The sequence below is a fragment of the Canis lupus genome, chromosome 7 (assembly GCF_011100685.1).
Source record: "Canis lupus familiaris isolate Mischka breed German Shepherd chromosome 7, alternate assembly UU_Cfam_GSD_1.0, whole genome shotgun sequence".
Lineage (NCBI taxonomy): Eukaryota > Metazoa > Chordata > Mammalia > Carnivora > Canidae > Canis > Canis lupus.
In genome coordinates this window covers 41,507,249-41,532,254 of record NC_049228.1, presented here as the reverse complement: position 1 = coordinate 41,532,254, position 25,006 = coordinate 41,507,249, and the positions used below count along the sequence as shown (strand labels likewise).

The window sequence follows — 25,006 nt, the reverse complement described above, 5'->3', positions numbered from 1 at the left end:
GGGAAACACTCTAAACTAACACCACGTTTGAGGGGGAAGGTGCTCTCCTTGCCCCTGCCTGGGACCCCCAGCTATGCCCCATTAGGGCAGAACACCAGCCATCTCCAAGACCTACCCCAACCCGAACTGCATGAGGGTCAGCTGGGCCAAGGGAGACAGGCCCCAGGGGTCTGACACTGCCGCCCCGCCCTGCCGTCCTTGCCCCACCTCAGGCCTCAGGCCCAGGCCCTCACTGCCCTGGTTCTGTAACTGCGGGGGCTGAGCCTTGGCAGGGCCTGGGCCTGGCTCCAGTGGGTGGGGCCTGGCTCCGGTGGAACCTGCGGGCCCTGCTGGGGAGTGTCTGCCCTGTGTGCTGGGAGCCCCAGCCTGAGCCAGAGCCTGGAAGACCCTGTCCATGGCCAGATCCCCCCGCCGCGCCGGGGCCCCGCGACTGCAGCTGCCCCTGCTGTGCCTCCTCCTCCAGGGCGCCACTGCCATCCTCTTTGCTGTCTTTGTCCGCTACAACCATGAGACGGACGCGGCCCTCTGGCACTGGGGCAACCACAGTAACTTGGACAATGAATTTTACTTTCGCTACCCAAGTGAGTGTGGGTGAGGGAGCGGGGAGCTAAGGGCCCAAGCTCCATGGTGTCTTGGGTGTGCATATCTGCCCCCAGGAGGGCAACCATCTGGCTGAGATGAAGTTGCCCCAGATTTATAATAATACCCTTTCCCTGGTGTCTGCGGTGCTCTAGGCATTGTGCTGAGGGCAGCACATGCATTATCTCCTTTACTCCACGAAGTGGACAAAGATGGGGAAACTGAGCCTTAAAGAGATTAGGACGTGGCTGGTTCAGATTCCAGTTGTCAGAGTTGAGGGAGCTGGAATTCAAACCCAGATCTGAGCTTTAATCGCTCCCTGTCTTGCCTCCCAGTTGGCCAAATTGGGCTTTGCAGGGCTGTTGCAGAGACTGCCTTTCTGAGAACCTCCGCCCTAATCACAGGAGAGAGAATCCTCCTGTGATTAGGGCGGAGGTTCTCAGAAAGGAGGTAGGGAGTGGTGTGCGGGAGGTGGCAATGGCAGGGCACTATGAAGGCAGCCAAGACTGGTGGCGCTCAGGTGTTTCCTCCCCAGTCACTCAAAACTGGCCCTTCCAGAGTCAGAGAGAGAATGGCACAACCACTGACCACAGCCGCAGAGCAGCAGCCCCCAGCCCCCAGAGGGAAGCATGGCAGGGTCATTAGCCCATTTCCTAGGGGAGGAAGCTGAGGGCTTGTGACTTGCTCAGGAGAATGGCAGAGCAGGAACTGGGACTTGGGCATCCCAAGCAACACAGCTCACCTGCCTGCTGACGAGGCCCAGGAATGAGAGGTTAAGCCTCTGCCCCTGCTGGAGACAGAGCCTCTCCCTCAAGGTTGCCCCCTTCCACTCCCAGCTCAGGCCCTGGGCAGCTGGGACCAAAGATACCAGATCTCCAGACTATAGCACCACTGCTTGGGCAGGGCTTCTCTTAGCCTCACTTTTCTCCATCTGGGCAATGGGGAGCAGGATGCCTCAGTTTGAGGGATGTACATCCAAGTAAGTCCTGGTGTGAGAGCCTCCTATAAAAAAACCCCAGGCTGTCATTACCTTGCTTTTTGTATGCTGAGCTGGCAGCAGGCTGTCCCCACCTGACCCTCTCCCAGTCTCAATGCTGACACAGCGAGGCTCCCAATGCTGAGGACATAGACAGTGAGTTGCACTGGGCCCGAGCAAGAAGCGCTCAACCCCCAGACCCCCAGGTATCCTCGGCAGAGGGGCTGCAGTTCCTCCCTCTCATGTTTCATGTCAGCCCTGTCTTTACAAGGTGAGCCACAGAAGCTGGGGTGGCAGTCTCCTGGGTTGTGCATTTGTCCAGAGAGGTAGTGTTGGGAGGGAACAGCCCCCAAGCTGAGAGAAGTAAGCTCTTGTCCAAGAGTCTGACCTGGCTGCCTGCAGGACCCCCCCCCCCCATTTGCTCCTCCCATGGGCCTCACCCAAGACCTCAGCACCCTGCTCCACTCAAAGTTCTCTCTGAAACACCCCAGCCTGTCACCCCTCTGCTGCATTGCGGGGGGGGGGGGGGGCTCTCCTGGGACACGCAGCCCTCCCTGGACTGCAGTAAGAGGAATGGAGTGGGGATCCTACCTCTCTGCTGCCCTAGGTTTCTATCCCTGTGGACTTGGGACCCTGGTGTGGGGGAAGGTCGGGGCCAAGGGAAGTGTGAGGTCTCTAGAGCTTGGCGCTTTGATGAGCCGGGTCTTCCTCTGCCCCTGAGTCCAGGGGAAGGGGTCAGGGCCAGAGGGAGGTGTAACCACTGCCCTTTCACCGCCGGTTCAGGAGATGAAAGGGAGTTCTGCAGCTGATGTTGAGCTGTGGGGCTAGGTGTCCAGTGCCAAGGACACAGCTGCTCTGAGGGTCTCTGTCATTGCCACAAGGAAGGACTCTCAGCATACATGTGGCCCTCTCCCCTCAGATGTGGAGAGACAACTAGAGAGGTCATGGGGCTGCCTAAGATCATACAGCTAGTTAGCCAGGCTAGAGCCAGGTCTCTTGGCTGCCCAGTTGTGGCCTTTCCCCACATGACAAACTTCCTGTCCCATCAGGCAAGTCATGGAGAATAAGAAAGAGGAGAAAAGACAGTTTTATAGGGGACACAGTGGCAAGTACAAGATAGAGTCTAAGAAAACAGTATGGGCAGGTTCTGTGTCACACATCTCTGAGACCTTGCTCTTGGGGAGAAGTATTTTGGATAGATGGAATCAGGATCTTCTTGGAAGAAGTGGGGGAAGGGGATGTTACTGGGACCAGAGTGGTTTGTGACCACTAGAAGAGTGTGAGGGGAGGTGGACTCCACAGCTCACCACTCCCTTCTCTCTGTTCCTCGTGTTTTATAGCCCCACTTTACAGATGAGGAAACCAAGGCTCACAGAGGTTAAGTGGCTCATCCATGATCACACAATCTGGCTTTAACTGTCCCCTTGTTCCTTGTTATTTTGTTCAGGAGCCATCCAGTGGGTTGGGGAGGGGGGTAAGGGGAGGAGGGAGGGTCATGGGTATCTCTAGAGGGCTTCTGATCTGTTCTCCAACCAGAGGTGCATGGGTTTGGTGGCCACAGCCACTGTGGAATGTTCCCAGTGAAGGAGATTTCTTAATGTTTAGACTCCAGTTGAAAGGTCAAGGGAAAAAAAAAAAAAAAAAAAAAAAAGGTCAAGGGACTGAGTTTTGATGGAAAACAAACCCGGGGTGGGAGATGTAAATATTATTCCCACTTCAGACAAGCTCTGGGGCAGTTTCTGCATGTCAGGGACATGGCATCCAGCACCCCATCCCCCTTTGCCATCTTGCTGTCCTTGGACAAAAGAAGAGACAAGACATCCCCTTTACTGTTTGCTTAGGGAGAAAAGAAGCCAGACAGTGAGGCCTCAAAGAACGTAGGTTGCAGGCTGGGTTATAGGTGATGCTTCTTTTTTTTCTGTTGGGGTTTAAGATCTGAGAGGGAAGAGAGAGCTGGGTGATTCGGGAGCACACAGGGCTAGAGAACACTTAGCAAGGCGAGGGGACCTCTAGACCCTCTCCCCGCTTGGCTGTGGGGGCCGACAGCTGAGCTCTGCTTCCAGCACCCACCCAACCTTCTGCCAGGGCCTTGCAAGCTTATTTCCTGTCTGCCCATACCTAGCACAAAAAAGCAAAAAAGTCTGCTTCTCTCAAAGTTACGGATTGCAAAAATTTTTGGCCTGTTGGTGCTTCCTCAGATTAAACATAAAGGTGACCGTGATTGTTTTTTTCCTTTATGATCTGTCTATTTCTACAAGAGATTTGAAGTCATTTGTAACAAAAACATGATGAGTAGGAGAAAAGAAAAGCAGGGAAGCAGAACACAAATAACGAATAGAACACCATAAGTGCTTCCAGGTGCTCCAGTGGCTGGCCGATGGCAGCGTGGCTCCAAGCTACCAGGCAGCCAAGAGAAAAAGGAAATATGATCAGTCATGTCTTCTCCTCAGAAGCCAGGAAGGCTCACAGAAGCAATTCTTTGATTCTTCCAGGTTCGGTGACGGCAGGCACAGTGGCAGCTGAGCTAACAGCTCCATCCCCAGAGCCTGATGCTCCAGTTCATAGGAAAGCTCGCTCCCATGAATTCGGGGAACGCTGCTGGGTCCCTTGGGGGAAGTGACATGTGCTACCACTAAGTTCCAAGAGAAAGTTCTCACGTGGAGCTATAAAAGGGGAGTTTAGGGTCAGAGTTGACTCTGTTTCTCAATAACTTATTTACACTTGCGTGACTTCTGGCAGCACTGTGATACTCCTTCTCTAGCATTTCTCCATTAAAGCCAAAGATACATGGAATCACTCTACACGTAGACCTGAGACAGAGAGCGGGGCCAGGTGTGTGCTAGTGGCATGTCGCACAAGGTTATGTTCCAAATCCTACTTACACGTAGGGGAGGAGAGAGGTCCAGAACAAACTAATACTGGAGCAAACTACTTGTGCGTATCTCATTTTCGGCCTTACTGCATATGATTTGTATTAATCTCCTCTTTTATGCATACATAATAAAAAGCAAACGGAAAGGCTCTGATCCACTGGGTGTTATGCTATATGTTGGCAAATTGAACTCCAATAAAAAATAAATTAAAAAAAAACAAAACAAAGAAAAGAAAGGCTCTGATCTTCCTGCCCAGAAACCTCAGTGACACTTAAAAAAAAACAAACACAACTAATTCATGTATAAAATTAACATATTCAAATTATAGAAAGAAACAAACGAAAAAAGCAGAACCCTCCTTCCCAGAGCTACCACATTGCAGGACTCCAGGGGCTGCGGTTTGAGGGGCAGCAGTGCACCAGCAACCCCCCCACACACACACACACTCCATTTAGTCCCTGAGGAAATCTCTGTTCACAATTAGAGCTATTTCAAAAATAAATAAATACATACATAAAGTTATTTCATAAATTATTTTTTAAAAGTTTAAAATCCTCAACATGGAGAGGTATAGATTCTCAATATGAGGGATGGAGGATAGACCTTGAGGAGGACTTTCCAGCAGAAAGGGAAAATTGAAAGAAGCTCGAAGGGGAAAATGAGTTTGGGCATGGAGGGGCAGGGTCTGCGGCAGGAGAGAGCTCAGGCCGGACTTCCTGCCAGCCAATTGTAGGAAACCAAAGGCCAGGCCAGAGAAGAGACTAGAAGGCTCTCTGTGCCTTGGCTCCGACATGGGGACAGCAGGGATGGTCTGAGTCCCACTCCAAGCAAGCCAGCTCTGTGTAGGTGATCCTGGCCAAGAGGCCCCACCACACCTGAGGAGTTTCAGAGCCTCAGCTACTGCCTCAAGGTGGCCCTGGCTGGTGAGGGCTGGGCGCTGGATCGGATGGCCCGAGGCCAGAGCAGCCTTGAATGTCCCCTGCAGGTTTCCAGGATGTGCATGTCATGGTGTTTGTGGGCTTCGGCTTCCTCATGGCCTTCCTGCAGCGTTATGGCTTCAGCAGCGTGGGCTTCACCTTCCTCCTGGCTGCCTTTGCCCTGCAGTGGTCCACACTTATCCAGGGCTTCTTCCACTCCTTGCACGGAGGCTATATCCATGTCAGCGTGAACAGGTACGCAGGGATAGCCTCCCGGTTCCTCCCTGCTCCCTGGTCTAGCTGGGAGGCTCCTGCCCCAGGGGGAGCCAACCCCAGCCTGGTCCTTCAGGCTGCTCCTGGGCCAGCAAGTGACTTATCCAGGTGCCCTGCCTGTTCCCCTTGCCACCCACACACCCAGCCACACCTCCCCCTTTCTTGAAATCCCTTCTTCCCCAAGAACTGTGGGGTGTAGGACAGGGCACAGGGGCACCTGTGGTTCAGGGTGGTTCTAACACTGGAATCCTGGCATCTCTGCCTCCGGCCCTGCTTGTCTGCTCAGGGCGCCCTCACCTGCCCTGCTCACCCTCCCCTCACACCCTGCCTCCCCAGCATGATCAACGCTGACTTCTGTGCTGGGGCTGTGCTCATCTCCTTTGGTGCCATCCTGGGCAAGACTGGGCCGGCTCAGCTGCTGCTCATGACTGTGCTGGAGGTGGCGCTGTTTGGCATCAATGAGTTTGTGCTCCTTAATCTCCTACAGGTGAGTGGATGGATGGGGGCAGGGGGGGGTGGGTGGGGGGGGGGGGGGGGGGGGGGGGGGTGGGTGGAGAGGTGGGCATGGTCAGGGCCAGGCCCCAGAGCATGGAGACCATGGGGCCAGGACTGCCCTTCCAGCTCAACTCCACCTTCCCAGGTGAAGGACGCAGGAGGCTCCATGACTATCCACACTTTCGGGGCCTACTTCGGACTGGTGCTCTCACGGGTCCTCTACAGGCCTCAGCTGGAGAAGAGCAAGCATCGCCAGTGCTCTGTCTACCATTCGGACCTCTTTGCCATGATTGGTGAGGCCTGCCTGGGCAGGGTGGGGTGGTGGGGTGGGGGTCAGGCAGGGCCATCTCCAAGAGAGGTCTCAGGGTGCTGCCTATAGTCTTTGGGGTCCTGCTGGGAACTCCCTTCCAAAGGCCAAGATCTCTGCTCATCATTGTCAACAGTTTTTTGCCAACAGTTCTTGGACTCAGCCCTGGGCTGAGCACATGCCCCAGACCCACTCCTGGGGGCCTTTCTGAGTTAAGTCCAACTACACCAACCCTTGCTTAAAACCCTTCATCCTCCACCCTGAGGCAGAAGCCCCCCGCATTCTCCCCATCTACCACCTCCAGGATGCTGCTCCTCCCTCTGCCCCCCCCCAGGTGATTTCCCAGAGGCCCCCTAACACCCACACCTTGGGTGCTGGGAGAGGTTGTGGGTCTGACCATCAAGGCCATCTGTTTCTTCAAGCATGAGCGTAGACCTTGGCCTCTGCTCCTGTCTCTGCCTCCACAAATGAGGCAGGAGAGGAAATTGGTATTTTATCTCTTCATCGGTGGTACTGAACAATGATCACAGTGCCTATTCCCACAGTAAACAGAGAGGCTGGTCTTGTATTTCTTGCTCACCTCAGGGATTATCATGAAATGAGGTGGATGCTTCAGCATTCAAGAAGGCATGCTTCCCCCAGAGGCTTGCACCCCAGCTCTCCTCTGTCCTCCTCCTTCCAGGCAGGACACCCTGCCTCTTCCTGATTCCTCCTGCTCACCTCTTGCAGGACACGCATGTGAGCAGACTGCACGCTTCAAGGAGCAATTGCATTGCACACCTGAGGGCCCTCAGGACGAAAGGTCGTCCCTCAGGCCCTCTTGCCATGGTGGCCCTATGGGGTCCCTGCCCTCCCCTCCAGGACTGGCCTGGGAACCCCACACGGGTAGGCGGGGCACATGGAGCTGTGGTTTCCCCACACACACACACACAGAGGCACCCCTCCTGCACCTTGCAGCCCCCCCACATTCAAGGGGCAGGTGAGGTTTTAAATATTGCTATTTCCCTGATATGAATATCAAGCTCCCAGTTGAGTGCCTAACATGCAGTGCCCTTTCCCTGTTTTTTTCTCCTTTTCTGATGCTGAAAAAATATGTCAACTGCCTGTGGTCCTCAGTCGGGTAGCTCTTCCCATTGGTTCCCTTTGACAGCAGCTCTTGGTTGGGCAGTTAGTGGCTGCTAGGCCCAGGGCTGCACACTTCCTGCACGCTGGCTGATGTGGCCCGGCTCTAGGAGGTGTTATCCCCCTTTATGAGTGAGGACACTGAGCCTGCTCAGGGGACTACCTGCTTTCTCTCACTCTGCCGGCCTGCCCCCTGTTTAGGGACCATCTTCCTGTGGATCTTCTGGCCCAGTTTCAACTCTGCACCCACCACACTGGGGGACGGGCAGCACCGAACAGCCCTCAACACATACTACTCTCTGTCGGCGAGCACCCTCGGCACCTTTGCCATGTCAGCCCTCGTTGGGGAGCGTGGCCGGCTGGACATGGTACGGGTGGAGGCCTCTGGGAGGCCCAGAGATGGGTGAGGGGAGGAGAGGCCTGAGACCGGGCAAGGTCCACTTTCCAGAGGAACAGGACACGGCATGAGCACAGGGACCAGATGTGCAGGGTCACAGCAAGACAAGACCCCATGACAGCAGGAGAGTTAGAGATCAGACAGCAGAGGGACTTCCAGAGGCAGGAGATGCTGCTGTGGTGGATGGACGGAGCAGGGTTGGTCTGGGCAGACAATCTGGAAGAGCCTCCAATGCCCTGCTCTCCTTGATCCTCCAGGTCCACATCCAGAATGCCGCACTGGCTGGAGGGGTTGTGGTAGGGACAGCAGGTGAAATGATGCTGACACCCTTTGGGGCCCTGGCAGCTGGCTTCCTGGCTGGGACAGTCTCCACGCTGGGCTACAAGTTTTTCACGGTATAAATCCCTCTCGGGTCCTGGGCAGAGCAGGGGTCCTCAGCACCTTTCCCCCCATTCTCCAACAGCCCAGTGGGGACGGGCACACGAGACTCATGATGGTGTTCTGTCCTCCAGCCCATCCTCGAGGCAAAATTCAAAGTCCAAGACACATGTGGTGTTCACAACCTTCATGGGATTCCTGGGGTCCTGGGAGCCCTCCTGGGGGTCCTTGTGGTCGGGCTGGCCACCCATGAAGCTTATGGAGAAGGGTGAGTCCTCCCCATCCCTGACCCTCTCCAAGGTCATTATCCCCCTGGGTGGCCTCTCTCATTCTCTTCCTCCTTCAGTGGACCAGCACAAAAAGCAGTGTCTATTTTCATTTACTCATTCATTCATTCATGAATAATGACAGGAAAACATAATAACCTTCAAGATGGAGGTTTGCACATTAGGGGTCAGAGGACAAGCACAGTAATCCTCAGACTGAGTCAGAAAAGCACATGTCTGCGGGCACACGAGGGTGGAAGGGGGATCTGGGCTCCCTTGAGGTCCTTTTGGCCTCTGTGTGATGCAGTGACCTGCCCTGGCTCTGGCTCTATCTTCCCATCACCTCCTCTCCCTGCAGCCTAGGCAGTGTGTTTCCGCTCATAGCCAAAGGCCAGCGCACTGCCATGTCTCAGGCCATGTACCAGCTCTTCGGGCTGTTTGTCACTCTGATGTTTGCCTCTGTGGGTGGGGCCCTCGGAGGTAAGTGACCTTGGCTGGGGTGGGCAGCTAGCAGGAGCTCCCCGGAGCACGGAAGACAGAGGAGGGGTGCTCTCTGGAGGAAGGGCCTCTGGATCCCATCCCCCTGACATTCATTTGCTCACATGATTATTAAGCACTTGCTTTGTGTCAGGTGTGGAGAGCGGCTGCAGAGTTCAGGGGTAACCTCCTCCAGAAGCAGGTGCTTGTTCCCTCCTGGTGCTGGGAAAAGATGGGGAGCAGGCTAGGGACCCGTTGTCCAGTCCTGTGGCTTCCCTGTGATGCCCATTCTGTCCACCAGAGGGCAGCACGACCTCAGGCTGAGGCCCCTAAGGGAATCCAAGCTCGGTAGGGAGCAGGGGTGGGAGAGAGGGGATGGACAGAGGTGGGAGGGGAAGGACAGGGGCAGAGGGTGGGGGCTGGAACACACAACCTTCCGCAGAGGCAGACTGCCCACTGACCCGGGTCAGACAGTCCTTCCTGATGTCTGGCCTTAGTCCTCGGGGCCTCCAGAATGAAACCTGAGACTCAGTATTCGCACCCTGCCCCTGCTCTCACCGTGAGCTTCACCTTCTCCCACAATGTTCAATTTGTTGGGTCATTTAATTCCTTATTTACTCAATAAACACCCTCTACAGCTGTCCTAGATGGAGGTTATGGGGATCCCAGGAGCTGTGCTTATGGGAGCCTCACGGTTTAGGTCATTAATGTTTAGGGGAACCAGTAAGGGCTGGACTTCTCTGGGCCTCAGCTTCCTTCACTGTGACCAGAGGGTCATGGGTAGTTTGTTGGGCTGCTGTGGGTACTCAGGGGCGGGGGTGGGGGGCTTGATGAGCCCTTGCCTGGCCTGGCCCAGCACACAGCAGGTGCTCCCCAAGTCCAGCTGGGTTCTCTGTGGCAGGCATCCTGTGGAGACCACCCTCCAACCCCCCCACACCCCTGCACCTCTCACCCCCTCCCAACCCCTCCCCTACTGCCATCAGGTCTCCTGCTCAAGCTGCCCTGCCTGGGTTCCCCGGCAGACTGCCAGTGTTATGAGGACCAGGTGTACTGGGAGGTGAGCTGCCTGCAGGCCCTCAGACCCCCCCTCTTTCCTCCCTCCCTGCTCATTCTCCCTTGGGGGACACCCCAGCTGTGGTCTTCAGCCCCCTGAAGCGACCTCTTCACCTGCTCCCCCACCCCTGCCCTCCAGGTGCCTGGGGAGCATGAAGATGCAGCCCAGGGACCCCTGAAGGCGGAAGAGCCAGATACCCAGGCCTAACTTGCTTCCAGTCCTCGAGAGGACGAGAGGATGCTCTTGTTTTAGGAGATGGTGACTGGCTGCCATAGGGATGTTCTTTTCTAGCTCCTGACTCTCCTGATACAAGAAAGGCTGAGAGCTGCCTGGGGTACTGGGCACAGGGCGGTGGAAGGGGCGGCGATGGGGGGAAGCCGCACCTGGCCCAGGTTGGGGGGAGAACTCACATCAACCCCACCCCACCCCTGGGCCTGTGAGCGAGGTTTTGGGCACAGCAATTACCATGAGGTGTGAGCCAGGCCCGGTGGCTGTTGGGGTGATAAACACCACCTATACCAAGGACTCCAACTCCTTTTTGTGCACTGGGAATCCAGGGACCTCCTCTCTGGCTCTAACACACAGTGTTGAAACCTTGGCGGGCTCAGGTGGGGGGACCTGGGTGCCAGCACACTCCCACCCCCCGGGGCCCCATGTAGCTCCCTGTGTGGTGCCCAGCTTGGGCTTGCCTGCCTCCAGGGACAGGGCACTCATTCTCTACTAGAAAGTCTGTCATGTGGGGCCTGGGCTGCTGGACAGGCCTTCCTGCCCCAGAATGGCATCTGCTCCCCATCCTGATGTGGGCGGCCTTCAAAGGCAGCAGAGCGGCCCCTGTGGGACTTGAAAGGGGAGCAGGGGCTGGAAAGGGGAGCAAGCTAGCACTGTGTCCTTGGACGCAGCCAGCAGTCCGCACCGTTCTGCCCCTGGGGTCAACAGGGGAGTGGGAAGCGCCCAAAGGGAGGCTGCATGGGAGCAGGGAGACAGGCCCAGCCTGGACGCCGGAGGCTTCTGACCACCAGAGGGCGCCCCAGATCCAGCACAAGAAGCGGAGGCCCGGCCCTCACCCTCACCCTCACCCTAATGGGTGTCCTTCCCAGGCGCCCTTTCTGGGTTCCTTCCTGGTGTCCTTACTGGTGTCCTTCCTGGGGGTCCTCCTGGTGTCCTTACTGGTGTCCTTCCCGGGGGTCCTTCCTTTGTTCCTTCCCAGGCGTCCTTCCCGGATGTCCTTCCTGGGTGTCCCTTCCGGGTGTTCTTCCCAGGTGTCCTTCCCAGGTGTCCTTCCTAGGAGTCCTTCCTGGCTACCTCTGCCTGCTCCTCACCGTCATGCCCTGAGTCTGCTTTGAGTTCCCAGTTCCCACTGTATGTCAGGCGGGTTCTAGTGCCTCAGATCTTGTGCAGCAGAGAGGCCACCCCTCCAGCAGCCTGGAGTGCCTCACCCCTCCCAGAGAGCGAGGACCCCTCCACCCTGTTCTGTCCTTCCTCCAGCGGGAGCTGCCCAGACCACAGGCCTCTCCCCTCAAGATCAACACCCATTCAGACCCAGGGACCTGTGGGGAAGGGGCTTCTGGGGCCTGACTCTGGGTCAGGAAAAGAGGTACCCCCACCAGGCTTTATCCTCATGGAAGTTGGGGGGATGGAGTGTGGCTGGGAAAGGAGGCCGAGCACAGAGCTGAGAGGAACAGGAGGAAAAAGCAGCGCCACTAAGGGACCCCATCTCTGTCCACAGGGCCCCATTGTACCCCAACCCATCAGCTTTCTGCTTCCTCCACAGAGCCCCCCATTGCTGGCTGGAATGGGTGTGGGAGGGAGCACCTGTGCTGGGGCAGGAGGGTGACTGCCCAGGTTGCAGTAGGGTCCCCTGTGCTTTCGGCCCCTGTGGGGAGGGAAGGGGCTTGGGAAAGCTGAGGCCTCATCCCCCTTTACCCCCTGGGGACTCAACTCCCAGCCCTATGCTGGTCCAGGCCCAGCTGCTGAACTGGAGCCCCCACCCTCACCACCCAACCATCCTCAAAGGGACCTGAAAGCCTGTTGGGAAGGGAAGGCTCAGTGAAAGGATGAGACCCTTGCTGCCCTGGCTCAGTCTGGGTAGTCATTTCTGCACACTGCCAGAATTTTCCAACAGATCCTCTTCTGGTTCCTTCTTTTTTTTTTTTTTTTAATATTTTATTTAGGGATCCCCGGGTGGCGCAGCGGTTTGCCGCCTGCCTTTGGCCCAGGGCGCGATCCCGGAGACCCGGGATCGAATCCCACATCGGGCTCCCGGTGCATGGAGCCTGCTTCTCCCTCTGCCTGTGTCTCTGTGCCTCTCTCTCTCTGTGACTATCATAAATAAATAAAAAAGAGATTAATATTTTATTTATTTACTCATAGACACAGAGAGAGAGAGAGAGACAGAGACACAGGCAGAGGGAGAAGCAGGCTCCATGCAGGGAGCCTGATGTGGGACTTGATCCCGGGACTCCAGAATCACACCCCAGGCTGCAGGTGGCGCCAAACTGCTGCGCCACTGGGGCTGCCCATCTTCTGGTTCCTTTTTGATGGCAGCCACATCTCCTCCAGGCTTGAAAACAGAGCCTCTTCCAGCCCTGGCTGGCCACTGCACCCAGCTTGGTGGAGAGAGGCTTTGGAGAGGGGACAACTGAGCCCTCTCTGGGGGAAGGCCATCAGCCAGCCGGCGTTCAGGGGAGGAAGTATGGGGTGGCCCACCAAGAAGTCCCTGAGGAAGGACAGGTTGGTCAGGGACTGTCCCACAACCGAAGCCTCACGTGTCCTGCAGGCAGATAGTTCCAGGCTCCATCACCCCCAAGAGGCCTCCCATGGCCTGGAGTCAGTGCTGAGCTCTGTCACAGAACCCATAGCTTGGCTCAGGAGCCTCGGTCCAGGGCTGAGCTTTCCCAACCGGGGGCTGGCTTGTCACAGCTTTTCTTCCCTTCCCTCCCCTACTGGTTCCTGAGCAAGCCGCTGGGCACCCCATTGACTGTGCCCTGTGATTAAAGCCATCACTTGTGGTTTGGGGATGGGGGCAATGGGGGGCAAGAAGGGGATGGGGGATGGGAGTGATGGGGGAACAGGGGTGATGGTCCCATCACTGCTTTCAGGCGGGGAGCTCAGAAGGCGGGAAGTACAGGTGTCTCTGCAGTCCCTCCTCCATCTGCTCTACAGCCCGGCTGGTCCTCCACACAGCAGCCCATCCATCCATGCTGGGTCAACAGAATGACAATGAGCAGGTCAAGGAGATGGCAGGGCCAGGGGCCGGAGGGCTTCTTCCTCACCCTGCAGGACAATGATGCCTCTGCCCCTCAGGGACAGCCCCTCTGATCACCACCATTATTACTCTCAATGCAGGACAATCAGATGCTTGTCCACTCATGAACTCTGTCCAGCTCCAGTGTCTGAGCTCTGGGGACAGTGATGGACGAGGACATGGTCCCACTGATGGGGAGAGGGTGTGCTGAGGTCAGTGTGGAAGCCAGCAGGGCCAGGGCCTTGAGGAAAGGGTTTCTGGAAGTGGCCCCTGTTCTGGCTTCCAGTGGCTGTGTCTGTGACAGGGGGTTTACCCTGCAGACATCTGCAAGGTCCCCTGGTACTTCCGTGCCTGTGTGGCTGGAGCCCTTTGACTGCAGTGGCTCCTCTGACCTCTGGAGGACCCGGCCTGAACTGCGCAGCCTGGGAACAGCCTGAGCTGCGCCATTGGGATGCACATCACGGCGCATGGCACCGGCTCAGGGAGGAATTAGACACGGCGTGGGTGTCCAACGTGGGGGTCGGTGGCTGTATCGGGGCAGATGGACTCGGCGGGCGCCCCGCCTCACCCCGATATTTCTCTACCACCATCAGGACCCCTACCCGCCGCCTCCCAGCTCTGCGCCCCAGCCCCTTTGTCTGGCCCTGCCGCCCGCCCCGCGCGCCCGGGCCGGCCCGTGCACCACCGCCGCCACCACCGCTGGCGGGAACAATGCGGGCCAATGTCTCGGACAGGCGGACAGGCGAGCTGGCTATGCAAATGCCACCGGCCTGTGAGAATTCCCCTCCGCCGCCCCTGGCTTCTACCGCCTGAGAGGGGCCGGCAGCCACTGCATAGGGATGAGCTGTCATCTCCAGCGCCCTGGGACAGAGCGCCATTGTCTCCACAGCACTGTCTAATCGCCAGCCTCCGCCCAAGGCAGAGGTGACCCAAACCTGTCCCCTCCACCTACTCCTTGCCCCAGAGAGGCTTGACTTGGGGGTCGGACTGTGGAGGGCCCCCAGCCTCCCTCCCTGCTCACTAGGTTGGTGCCCTGCAGGCTCAGGGCTCAGTTCCTGTCTCTGAACCTGTCTCAGAGGTGAAGCCTGGCTGGGTGGTTGGTGTTCTTTCCACTCCCCCTGCCTATCCACCCAGCACCTCTCCCCCTTCTCTGTCCATTTTCTCACATCACATCGACCCAATGGACTCTTACAGGTGTTTCTGAAGCTGATTCCTGTCCAGAGCCTCAAGGGGAATGTCCTGGTTTCCCCAAACCAGGTTATGGGACAGCCATCCCAAGTGGTCCTCTCTGAGCATGTACCCCACACTTCCCTCCACTGTATGCCACAGTTAAGGGCCCTGTCTGTGCCCTGAAGAAAGGCTCACCACAGCAGGACTGAAACTCCTCCAGTGACGAAGGCGTAGGGCTGCACATGCAGTCCCCCTCCACAAATGGAAGAGGTGTGCCCAGGGGGAGGCCAGTCCAGGAACCTGTATCTGGCTAACATATGGGACTGGTCAAACCCTGGCCTGAAATACTCAGACGGCAGGGGTGCCTGGCTGGCTCAGACTCTTGATCAGGGGAGCCTGAGTTCAAACCCCTTGTGGGGTATAGAGTTTACTTAGAAAAAATACTCAGACATTGGTTGAGGGAGCTCTGTGCTGGGCAGTGAGGTGCCTGGAGCCCTGTTCTTGGACGCATGCAGGCCAAGCTCCAGCACACGGTGTGGAGGCTGGACGGGGTGCAGAACCTAAATCCATTTTTCCTGAACCTTTCCGGAGATTCATGATCAAGGGCTGATGCCCCTCAGGTGAAAAGCTGTTCTAGACCTGGCGCTTGGGCCCTTGAGACAGTGATATTCTGGGACTCCTCAGGTTCTCGAGGAGGAATCAGTCAGGGCAACACCAAAAGGAGACGTGTCCTGGGAAAACCCAGGCCCAGTAAGGCAGAAGAGAGTTGAAGGGGGGCGGAGGGAGAAGACGCTGCTGCAGAGGCTTGCTCTTCTCTGGGCTGGCCCAGCCTTTCATCCCCCATGCAGCTCTTCCCTTCTGTCCCTCTGGCCTCCCCAGAGGTGCAGGTGCGAGGGTGATGTACACAGCAACCTCGTCCTGGGGGCGTGTGAGGGGAGCCTGGCCTCCAGGGGCCACATTGGGGTGCTATTAGATAAGAGGAAAGTCAGGACCAGGGAGCTGGGGTGTTTCATGGAACCAGGGAAGATACCAGAGTTCTGCCTGCCTCGCAGCCCCCACCTTTGGAACTGGGCCCTGCTGAAGCTCCTCACCCAGCTGCTCTTTTGTCCAGGTTTCTGGTCCAACCCAGAATTCCTCCAGAGCATTCTGACCTGGGCTGCTCAACCTCATGGAAGCTCCTGGCGCCACCTCAGGAAACCAAACCCGTGTTCTCACACATCTCCACACATGGCCAGGACCCCCCCTGGGCCCTAGCCCCAGAGCACATCTTCCCTCCCATGAGGGCATTTGCAGATGGGCCCCCTTGCTTTGGGCAGTTCCTGGAAGAGGAGTGACCAGAGCTCCCCACCCTCAAAGCAACCCTCTCTCTTTCACTTGGACATTTGGGGCTCTCTGGGCCTGCTCAGCTAGTCTTCTGGGGCCCCAGGCAGGCCCAGCTTGGCTCGGAGGCTGAGAGAGGAAGTGGCTTTGTTGTGCCTGGGCATCGTCTGGATTCTTAAACTTGCTTTTCCCACCCTGCTCTTCTTGGCAGGAGAGCCCTCAGCTGGAGATGCTGCCCGCCTCCCAGTGTTCCCTCCTTGCCTGCTCACACCATCCACCTCCGTCTCCCCAGAGCAAGGAATGTGGCTCCAGGACACTGTGGGGCTTGTTCCCAATCCCTTTCTAGCTCATTTCACTCAGGCTTTTATAAACTTGCCTTCATCCCACGGGCTGTTGTCTGGTTCTGGCTCTGAAGACACAGACAGAGGTCTCCCCTCCTCCCCGCAATTCCTCACGCTTCATTTTGTCCCAACACCATCTGAGGAGGCTGCGCCATGGGGGGTCAAGGAACCCTGATGTGGGAGCTGGCGGGGGGCAGGGTCCCCCTACTTTCTGGCCCTCGAGCTGCTCAGGAACCGGACCCCGCACGGTACACCGTGGCTGTCAGCCAGTCAGCAGTTCTGTGCCAGCCCTTCTGTCCACGCCCCGCAAGCCTCGATTATTGGTGGAATTAGCACCGAGCTTCTTGTTGGCAGTTGCTAATTAAGACCATTAATAAACACGATTATTGATGTTGTAGCAGGCTGCAGCCGCCAGCATCTATCTCCCGCACCCCGGGCTCTGCGCTGGCTGCGGGGTGGCTTCTGCCCACCTCTGTACCAACCCTCAAGGGCTGCTCTGTTTCACCACTGCCCGGCCCTGGTAGAGGCCCTTCGAGCCAGAGCTTAGTGGGCACAGAGGCTTGGAAGGGGCGAGCTGGGCCTTCCAGAGAGAAGTACAGGGGCAACCTTCACCCCAGAACTGGAACCAGGGAGGCCCCCGTGTGTGAGAGAGCCACGTGATGCCAATACCTTTTGTGCCCAGAACACTCGGGGGTGGCTTGGGATGGAGGCATGAGGGCTCTCACACCTAACTCACACACAGGCACCTCTGTGCTCCAGCAACCCACAGCCCTCAGCATCCCCGTTTGCCTTAAACTGGGTGGTATAGTATTTGAACTTCTTCTCCTGTGACTGAGAGGACCCTCTCAATGAGACGGTGAGACCCCAGGAAAGGGGATGATGTGCTTGAGTGCAATACTGAACGCCTACCAGGTGCCCATGAATAAAATATGGTCATCTCTTCCAGGGCATGGTCCCTAACCCTCCAGATTGGCTCAGGTCTGCGTCCTCTGTGGACCATTGCCTCCTTTTACATTTCAGCCCCCCTCACGGGGTGTTGTGGGGAGCTGCTTATCTGTTCACCCCAAATGGACCTCAGGTGGCTGGAAGACAGAACCTGCCCGTGCTCACTGCGGAGGCACAGCCTGATCCTACTGCCTCACCCCTCCTCCCGACCTCCAGCCTGGGGCCACCAGGGGGACGCACCCAGTTAGGGGTAGCAGAGCCTGCTGAGCCCTTGGCCAGTGCTCAGGGCAGGTGGAAGTCGCCCCTCTGGCCTAGCCTGGCCTCAACACCCCCTCCCCATGGTTCCCTCAGGCCCTGAGAAGTGGCCCAAAGCAGCCCAGGAGAGCTTGGGAAGAGACCCTCCCCCACACACCTGCTTCCCCCCATTCTTCTCCTTGAGGACTTCAGTGTCTTGACTTTTTCCTATGGCTTTTGAAGGAAGGATCCACCAAGACTTTAGTCTGCCCCAACTCAGAAGAAAAGAGGGGAGAAAAGTCCTGAAAACAAAACCCCTACCACAACCTTAGACTAGGAGAGATTGGCTGGAAGGCTTTTAATCCCTTAATCCCTCTCAGATGGGCCTTGAGACGCTAATGATTTTCCTAATTATTCCCTCCCATTTTCCCATCGCTCTGTAAGGGCTTTCGAGAGGAGTGAAATTCTGAGCGATGGGGGTGAGATGAATGGCAGGCCCACCTCCCCCAGATCAAGCCCGAGTTCAAGCAGCTAGAGAGGTGGGGGCAGGGCCAGGAGTGCTCCAGCTGGGGAATCCGGTTCCCCTGCCACTGGGACAATGGGGCAGTGGAGTCCGGCTGCCTGAGAGGGCCAGGTGTGGGGCTGGGGTCCCCTCAGTGTGAATGGCCCATTATCCTGCCTAAAGGATGGGAGCTGAGGGTCTCTTTATGTCCCCTAGGAAAGGCCCCTCTGGGTGATAATCACCCTGGGAGGGAGGTGGAGGTGGTGATAAGGGTCTTTAAAGGGGACCAAGCCTCTTCAGAGAACAGTGGCCATTCAGGCTTCGGGCTCCCCTTGTTTCCAGCAGCCTGGGATCCTGTGGCCCATCCATGGGGTTGGGGGTGAGGGGCAGACAAGCAACTGTAGCCAAGCTCTGGGCTCAGCCTCCTCCCCATCACTGTGGCCTGCTGGCCGGGGGCAGGGAAAGGGATAGCCTTCTTCAGGAGACTTCCCCTAAACCCCCTCCTGACTCCCACCTAGTCCTGGGTCCTCTGGGGCCTAGTCTCACCTCCACCAAGCTGCTGAGTTTCTCTGGGGCCAGACATGGCTGAGAGCAGACCCTGGCCCTGCCGCTCCTACAAACTCCCTGTGGGATGAGGAATCAGCCCCATTTCACAAATGGCAAAACTGAGGTTCTGAGCAGTCAGGAGACTCATGAAATGCTACAGAACCAGCTACCAAGCTGAGATTAGAGGTTGCTCTTGCACACCCCAGGCCCAGGGCTCTGGTCTTGGCATTTCTCTGCCTGGAATGCCCATGTTTCCAAGGACCGTGGGGCCATCTTCCATATTTCTGCTCTTGGCTCAAACCACGCCGTCCATGAAGGAAGAGGTCTGGGATTGGCTTCAAAACTACAACTCTGAGCCTAACCTGGGAGGTGTGGGAGCTGGGTAACAGAGCGGTGGGGGCTCCTCACACTATCCTCCCCACTTCTGTGTTTATTTACAATTTTTCACAAGAAAAAGTGGAACAAAATCTGGCCTTCCTTAAGCACCTTATTTGAAATTGCAATTCACCTCCTAAACCTGGCCCTTCTCATCCCCTTTTCCTGTTCTATTTCTCTCCAGATTGTGTAGGACCAGCTGACCCTGGATGTATTTTACTGATTAATTTGGGTTCTTGTCATCTCACGCCCTGGCCTCACGAGGCCTGAGGTACTGGGGTCTGGGTGCGCCCTGGCATGCAGTGCCACACCTGCACCCAGAGGCACCTAGCACACATCAGCCAGGCACCCCCATGCTGATCCTGACCCGGGTTTGCATCCGAAGGCTATTGTCCCCACCGAGGCAGAGGAAGGGCAGCTTCCTTTTGGCTTGGGTTTCTAGCCTGCAGCGTCCTTGAGCACCTGTAGCCATAGCCAGAGGGTCCTTCCTGGCGCCCCCTTGACTGGGAGAAGCCCCCGAGTGTCCTATTATGTACACTCACTTCCTACTTTGTTGGGCCTTTTGTCAGTGGGCCTGGGAGTGTGAGGGGCTATTACCACAGACCTCATTATTCCCAACCAGAGCAGTAATGAGGAGTCCCCTCCACAGGCTAGCGCCCCGCGCAGGGTCCCTCCCATTTAATAAGTGCAGTGACAGCCGCTCCTAGGAGCTCCCGCTTTGTGCTTGTGCGGTGCCAAGCACGCCACATACATTAGCACAGTTAACCCCCCGCAGCTCTGGCAGAGAGCTACTCTGTGTAGCCCCATTTTGCAGATGTGAGTGCGAAGGCTCCACTACCAGACCTCCTTTGCGCTCGGTGTAGCCGCCCTAGGAGAGGAAGGGCAGGGGTGCACCCGGGGCCCCAATGGGATGCAGAAGTGCAGAGAGGGCACGTGAGCACACAGCAGGCTGGCGAGGCCCACGCTGACCAGGCAGAAAGAGTCTGCGGAGCATGGGTGGGGGGGCAGGTGGCATACCCTCAGCTGCAGAGGAGCCACCAGGCCACCACTGTCCCCTCCCAGGACAGCTGCTGGCTCAGGGAGCTTCAGTGACCTGCCCATGTGCAGGGAGGTAGTGAGAGCCCAAGCTCTGCCTCCGACACCATCTGGCAAGGGAAGGGGTGCTTCTTTTTCAGGGCTGGTCCCACAAGGTACTGGGGGGACCTGGGCAGAGCAGGAGGTCTAGTGACCAGGCCCCGGCGGCCATGGGAGGAAGCAAGAGCAGGTGGAGGAAGGAAGAGGCAGCCAGAAGGACCTGAAATCCCACTCTTCACTCTTTGTTTTTTTTAATATTTTATTTATTTATTCATGAGAGACACAGAGACAGAGAGAGGCAGAGACACAGGCAGAGGGAGAAGCAGGCTCCATTCAGGGAGCCTGACATGGGACTCGATCCCGGGTCCCCAGGATCACACTCCGGGCTGCAGGCAGTGCTAAACCGCTGCGCCACCGCCACCAGGGCTGCCCCCCCACCCACCCACCCCCACCCCCGGCCACCAGGGCTGCCCCCACTCTTCACTCTTAAATGAGGAGTCTCAGGGTTTGTTTATGTTCTGGCCTTTGGGGTAAAACCCTCTCCCTCCCCAGCCTTTAAAAAAGATGCAATAAAGAAAATAAAAAAATAAAAAAGATGCAATAATTAATATTTTACATTTAATTGTTTCTGAATAAGTAATTCCTTTGTTGTACTTTGGAAGCACAAAAGGACAAACAATACAGTTTAGAGTTTCCCTCCAGCCTCAGTCTCCACCCCCAGGTCTGGTCCCAGAGACAACCCCATCCCCGTTGCTCGTTGCTCGGGATCCTCCTAGAGTTACTCTGGGTCAGGCTGTTTAGTTTCTAGAAGTAAACACCCGTCCCTCTGCAGGCCATTCGTGTGTTTCCTGAATGTGTGTAAGCACCCTCTCAGCCAGAGACAACCCTCCACTGAGGGGACCCCAGGTATGGAGGGGAAGAGGGTCCTCAGAAGTGGGCATGGTCTGTGCGAAGGCTCAGCTGGGTGGCATCTTCTGCAAGTCCAGGTTGCTAGTGTGCTTCTTGCATGAGAGTCAGCGGAGGAGGCTGGGCCCCTGCAGCTGGGCCTTGGGGGATGCAACCCACAAACTTGGACTCTCAGGATTTGTCCATCAGTCCCTTCTTGTAAAGGATGGGTGTGAAGGGAACTCCCTGGTCTGTGACCCCCAGCTCTTCAGTCTCATCCTGAGGGGTTATATAACTTTATGAAGTATTTAGCACAGTACTTGACACAGAGAACACTCTAACCGTGTCCTGCCTTAATGGCCCCTCCCCATCAGTACCTACGCACCTTCTCTGCTCATTCCTGGCCTGAAAACCCGTCATGCTCCTTCATCTTGGGTCCCTGGGGAAGGGTAGCCAGGGAGCCTCCTTGGTGTGACCCCTGGAACTGGGGTGCTCGGTGAGACCCCACCCCTCCTGGCCCCTACACTCCACCTCTTCCCACCGCCCCACCCCTGCCTCGAACCCCCGCCCCCCCTGCTCATTAGAGCCCAGCAACTGGCTACAGCCCTGGCTAAGGCTGCAATTAGATCGTTAACACCAGCCCCAACCCACCTGCTCAGTCTGCAAACGAGTTTTAATTGTAATCCCTTAATCTCCCTCAGATGGCTAGCAAGGCTGGCTCTAGGGCTTTTGCACCAATAGCTCCTTCCCCCCCTTCCCCCAATTAAGGGGTCCTCTAGGCAGAGAGTGCCTTTCCCAGGCCTGGGAGGAGCAACACCCCGCCCTGTCTCCCTCTCGGTGAGAAGTGGCCCCAGATAGCGGGTGGCCCACCTGAAGTTCCCATAGGTGGACCCCTCCCTGGGCTGCACGCCTCCAGCCCTGGTTTCTCTGTGCTCAGGGAAGCCCCCACCCTGGCCCCTTCACAATGACATGATTTTCTGTCAACCCATCCTGCACCCCTGTACTGGCCAGCTGTCTCCTCTGCAATTCCGGGGTTGTGCTGCAGGTGGAACTGGGGGCCTCGACGGGAGACAGGACGACAGGACGTGTGTGTCCCATGTCCCAGTGGGAGCCTCCCCAGAGCGTGGCCTGGCCCTCCAGTCCCATGCCCACCCCGGGTCCTGGCACCCTCCACTACAGAGGAAACTGGCAAAACATTGGGCTGGCCTCCATCCTGAGCTCTGAGCAGGGCAGAGACAGGAGGAGGGACAAGATGACCCAGCATGTGGCCTTGTCTGAGGCTGAGCCTGGATGAAGCTCTTTGCTGGGAAAGTTCTGTCACTAATTGACTTGCAAATGCCTTGTTTCTCCCCAGATTCATAATTAGTGCTAAGGATTTCTAGGGCCCCATCCTGAAGGGGCTTTTTTGGGGGCAGCCTACCCCTCTCCCCTCTCTGAGGTCGGCTGGGCTAGGGGTGGGCAGAGTGGGGCACCGGTGCCCAGCTGCCGCCCGGTGTTCCCACGGCTCTGGTGCCAGCGTGTGAAAGGGGAGGTACGGGAGGTGCTGGGGCTGGGGCTCCCCACCATACTTCAGCTGGGACCAGGGCCAAAGCCCCAAGGCTCCAGGAAACAGCAGAGCTGGGCAGTGGGCAGCAGTGGCGGGTGGGGGCTGGCTGGCGCCCCCAGGAAGGAGAGCCCAGCCGGTGCGGGGGGCTGGCATTGGCGGAGCCTCCGGCTAGATGAACAGGCCAACAAGGGGCCTCTCTTCCCTGTGGCTTCCCCACAAAGGCCTTGGCTCCACCACTGGATGTGGGGGGGCCGGGGGTGACCGGAGGGAGAGGCCATTCTCAAAGACACCCCCACTCCTGGCCTCTGTACTCCCAGGAAGGGGCCCTGGGCCAGGGGCCCAGTATCCCAACTTCAGGCCCAGCTGGGACTCTATCTGCCAAGGGAGGAGGGCAACTCTCCCAGTCTTCTGGGCTCAGTTTCCCCCGCGCTGTTATCCCTGGGATCCTTCCCCAACCTGATGTCCCCTCCTGGTATCTACCCCATCTGTTGTCCCCAACAGCCAACCCCACCCTCCATGGCCAATTCCCAGGAGTTCCCAGCCAGGGCCCCTTGGCCAGGCACAGCTCCCTAACCCTGGACACCTGCTACCCTCCCCAAGGGCAGGAGAAGCCATCCTGGGTTCTGCTTGCCGGAGAAGGAGAAGGAAGGTTCTAGGCTGTGGCGCCTGCTGTGGAGCTGGACAGGCCAGGGCCTGCCATTTGCAAACAGGGTGTCCAGACGTGTCTGTCAGCCCATGGGGGCCTCCCCGCCTGTGCAAGGCTCACAGGGCGATCGCTGGAGCCGAGGGGACCCAGTGGGCCTGGCAAGGAGTAGATGCTCAGTCCCCTTCTTCGCTCATGGCTTTGTGTTGGCCTGTCTGTTCCCTGGGGGCTGGGTCCTGTCACAGTGCACCCCCATTTTTCTTGCCTGGCTCGCCCTTCCCACCCTCTACTAGTCCCCATTTCCTCCTTGGCCCCTCCTGCCCTCTATAGTCCCCATTTCTTCCCTGGCCCCTCTCCCTGAATGGCCCACTTTCCTTGGGTAAGTCCCTTCCAAAGTCTAACCTTCTGTTGCAGGTTGCCTCTCCCCAGCCTGGCCTCTTCCTAGGCTGCCCTGCAGCTGGGACCCTGAGGGAAGGGGGTGGGCTGGGCTCTATGGTAACCCTGAGAAGAGAATGCCCTTTCTCCTCATCTGCATACAGACGGTCTCATCTGCATACAGACAGGCCTCATCTGCATATGCTCTGTGGGACTCTGAGAGCACATTCCGAAGTCTCCTGCCTGGACCCTCCTACCCCAGTGCTGACATCCCTGTCGAGGGAGGGCCCCCACCCCTTCTGCCCCTGTCTGGGTCTGGGTCTTTCTGTTTCCAAAAGGCAGCCCACCCTCCAGGGCTCCTCTCCCACCTGCTGTGCCCAGTGCGTGCCCTTCCCTGTGCTCAGAGCACTCTCTCCACCTCCTCCAGCCTTTCTAAGCCAGGAGGCCCTAGTGCAGGCAGAGGGCTGGCCCTGTTACTGGCTGCCTCCCCCACCCAGGTCCCCCAACACCCAGAGGGTAAGGAGGCTGGGAAGACTGATGCTCAGGCTGAGCAGACCCCAGCAACTTCCTTCATGCTGACCCCAGGCCTCCGTGAGATCGACCTGATGGGGTGGGGGCTGCAGTGGGTTTTTGCAAGGTCTGGTAGCAGGAAGGGGCCTGAAAGGAGGGCTGGGGAACCTTAGAAGCGCTGGTGGGGCACAGGGAGCCCAGGCCCAGTGTCAGTCTTTTAAATAAGCCCCATCGTGTTACAAACAGAACTGCCTCTTCTTGGCTGCGTCCTGGGACTCGGTCAGCTCTTGGAGTCCCTGTCCTTGCAGGAGACCCTGGGGCTCTTTGATACCTGGGGTAGGGGGAGCTTGGAATTCTTCTGATGGGTCTCCACCATGCCGAGGGCCTTGGCCACAGCCCTCCTTTCCAGCGTCCATTTCCACTGTGAAATGAAGAGCTGGAATAGGCCAGGTGGCTTTAATGTGTCCCTTCTTCTGGAAACCGTGTCCAGGTCCCTAGCCAGCATTCTGTATGCAATTTCAGCAGATGCCAGGGGCCCCTGAGGTTCATCTTGACTTCAGGCTAGGAGTCCCGGTCTAGGGAGCTAAAAAGTGCTGTGGTCAGTGTTTAAATGGAAAGGGGATTGTAGACATATGTGTGTAGATGCATGTGAAGTCTCTTGGAGAGGACACCGGGACCACCAGTTGCCTTTTGGAGAGGAGTTAGGTGGCTGGGGATGGGGTGGGGAAGCGACATACTTCCCTTTCATGCTGTGAGAACTGTACCATGCTTACTATCTTAAGTTTTTTTATTTAGGAAGATTCCAGGTTTCAAACTATAATTCCATGGAGGGGTGGTGGTTAGATGGGAGGAAGAACTTTTGAGAGGGTGATGGAGATCTTAAAAAGTGTTTGTAGTCTGGACTACTTTACAGCATGAGCTCTATAGAGTGAGAGGGCCTATCATTTGGGGGAGTACCTTGGATACAGACATGCTACGGGGGAAATGGTGTCAAGAGCAGTCCCAGTGCCTTCTTACTGTGGGTCCCCTGCCCTCGCATTCCTACCCAGGTCTTGTTGGGAAGTTCTGTCTGCTGCCTAACCTGAATCCCTTTTGCTAAGGATGTTCATCCCCTCTATCTCTCTGGGGAGGGGCAGAAGAAGCAGGAGCAGGTGGCCCTGTGGGGCAGGGGTGCTCTCTCTC

The 25,006-nt window shown here is 57.2% G+C and overlaps 1 protein-coding gene and 1 long non-coding RNA gene across 2 annotated transcripts; both read left to right on the top strand.

Annotated features, from left to right (window-relative positions):
* The first annotated feature begins 334 nt into the window (after positions 1 to 334).
* Positions 335 to 10,637, top strand: RHBG (Rh family B glycoprotein). Its single transcript, NM_001003017.2, is given in 10 exon segments — positions 335 to 581; positions 5,414 to 5,600; positions 5,955 to 6,105; positions 6,259 to 6,406; positions 7,744 to 7,910; positions 8,197 to 8,334; positions 8,452 to 8,585; positions 8,942 to 9,063; positions 10,044 to 10,117; positions 10,253 to 10,637. Coding segments are annotated over 10 exon segments (1,377 nt in total). The 5' UTR covers positions 335 to 394; the 3' UTR covers positions 10,322 to 10,637.
* A 2,544-nt stretch (positions 10,638 to 13,181) lies between these two features.
* On the top strand, positions 13,182 to 16,586 carry LOC119872685. The gene is made up of 2 exons (XR_005361682.1): positions 13,182 to 14,282; positions 14,553 to 16,586. It is a non-coding gene; the product is annotated as an uncharacterized LOC119872685 (long non-coding RNA).
* The last annotated feature ends 8,420 nt before the right edge of the window (positions 16,587 to 25,006 follow it).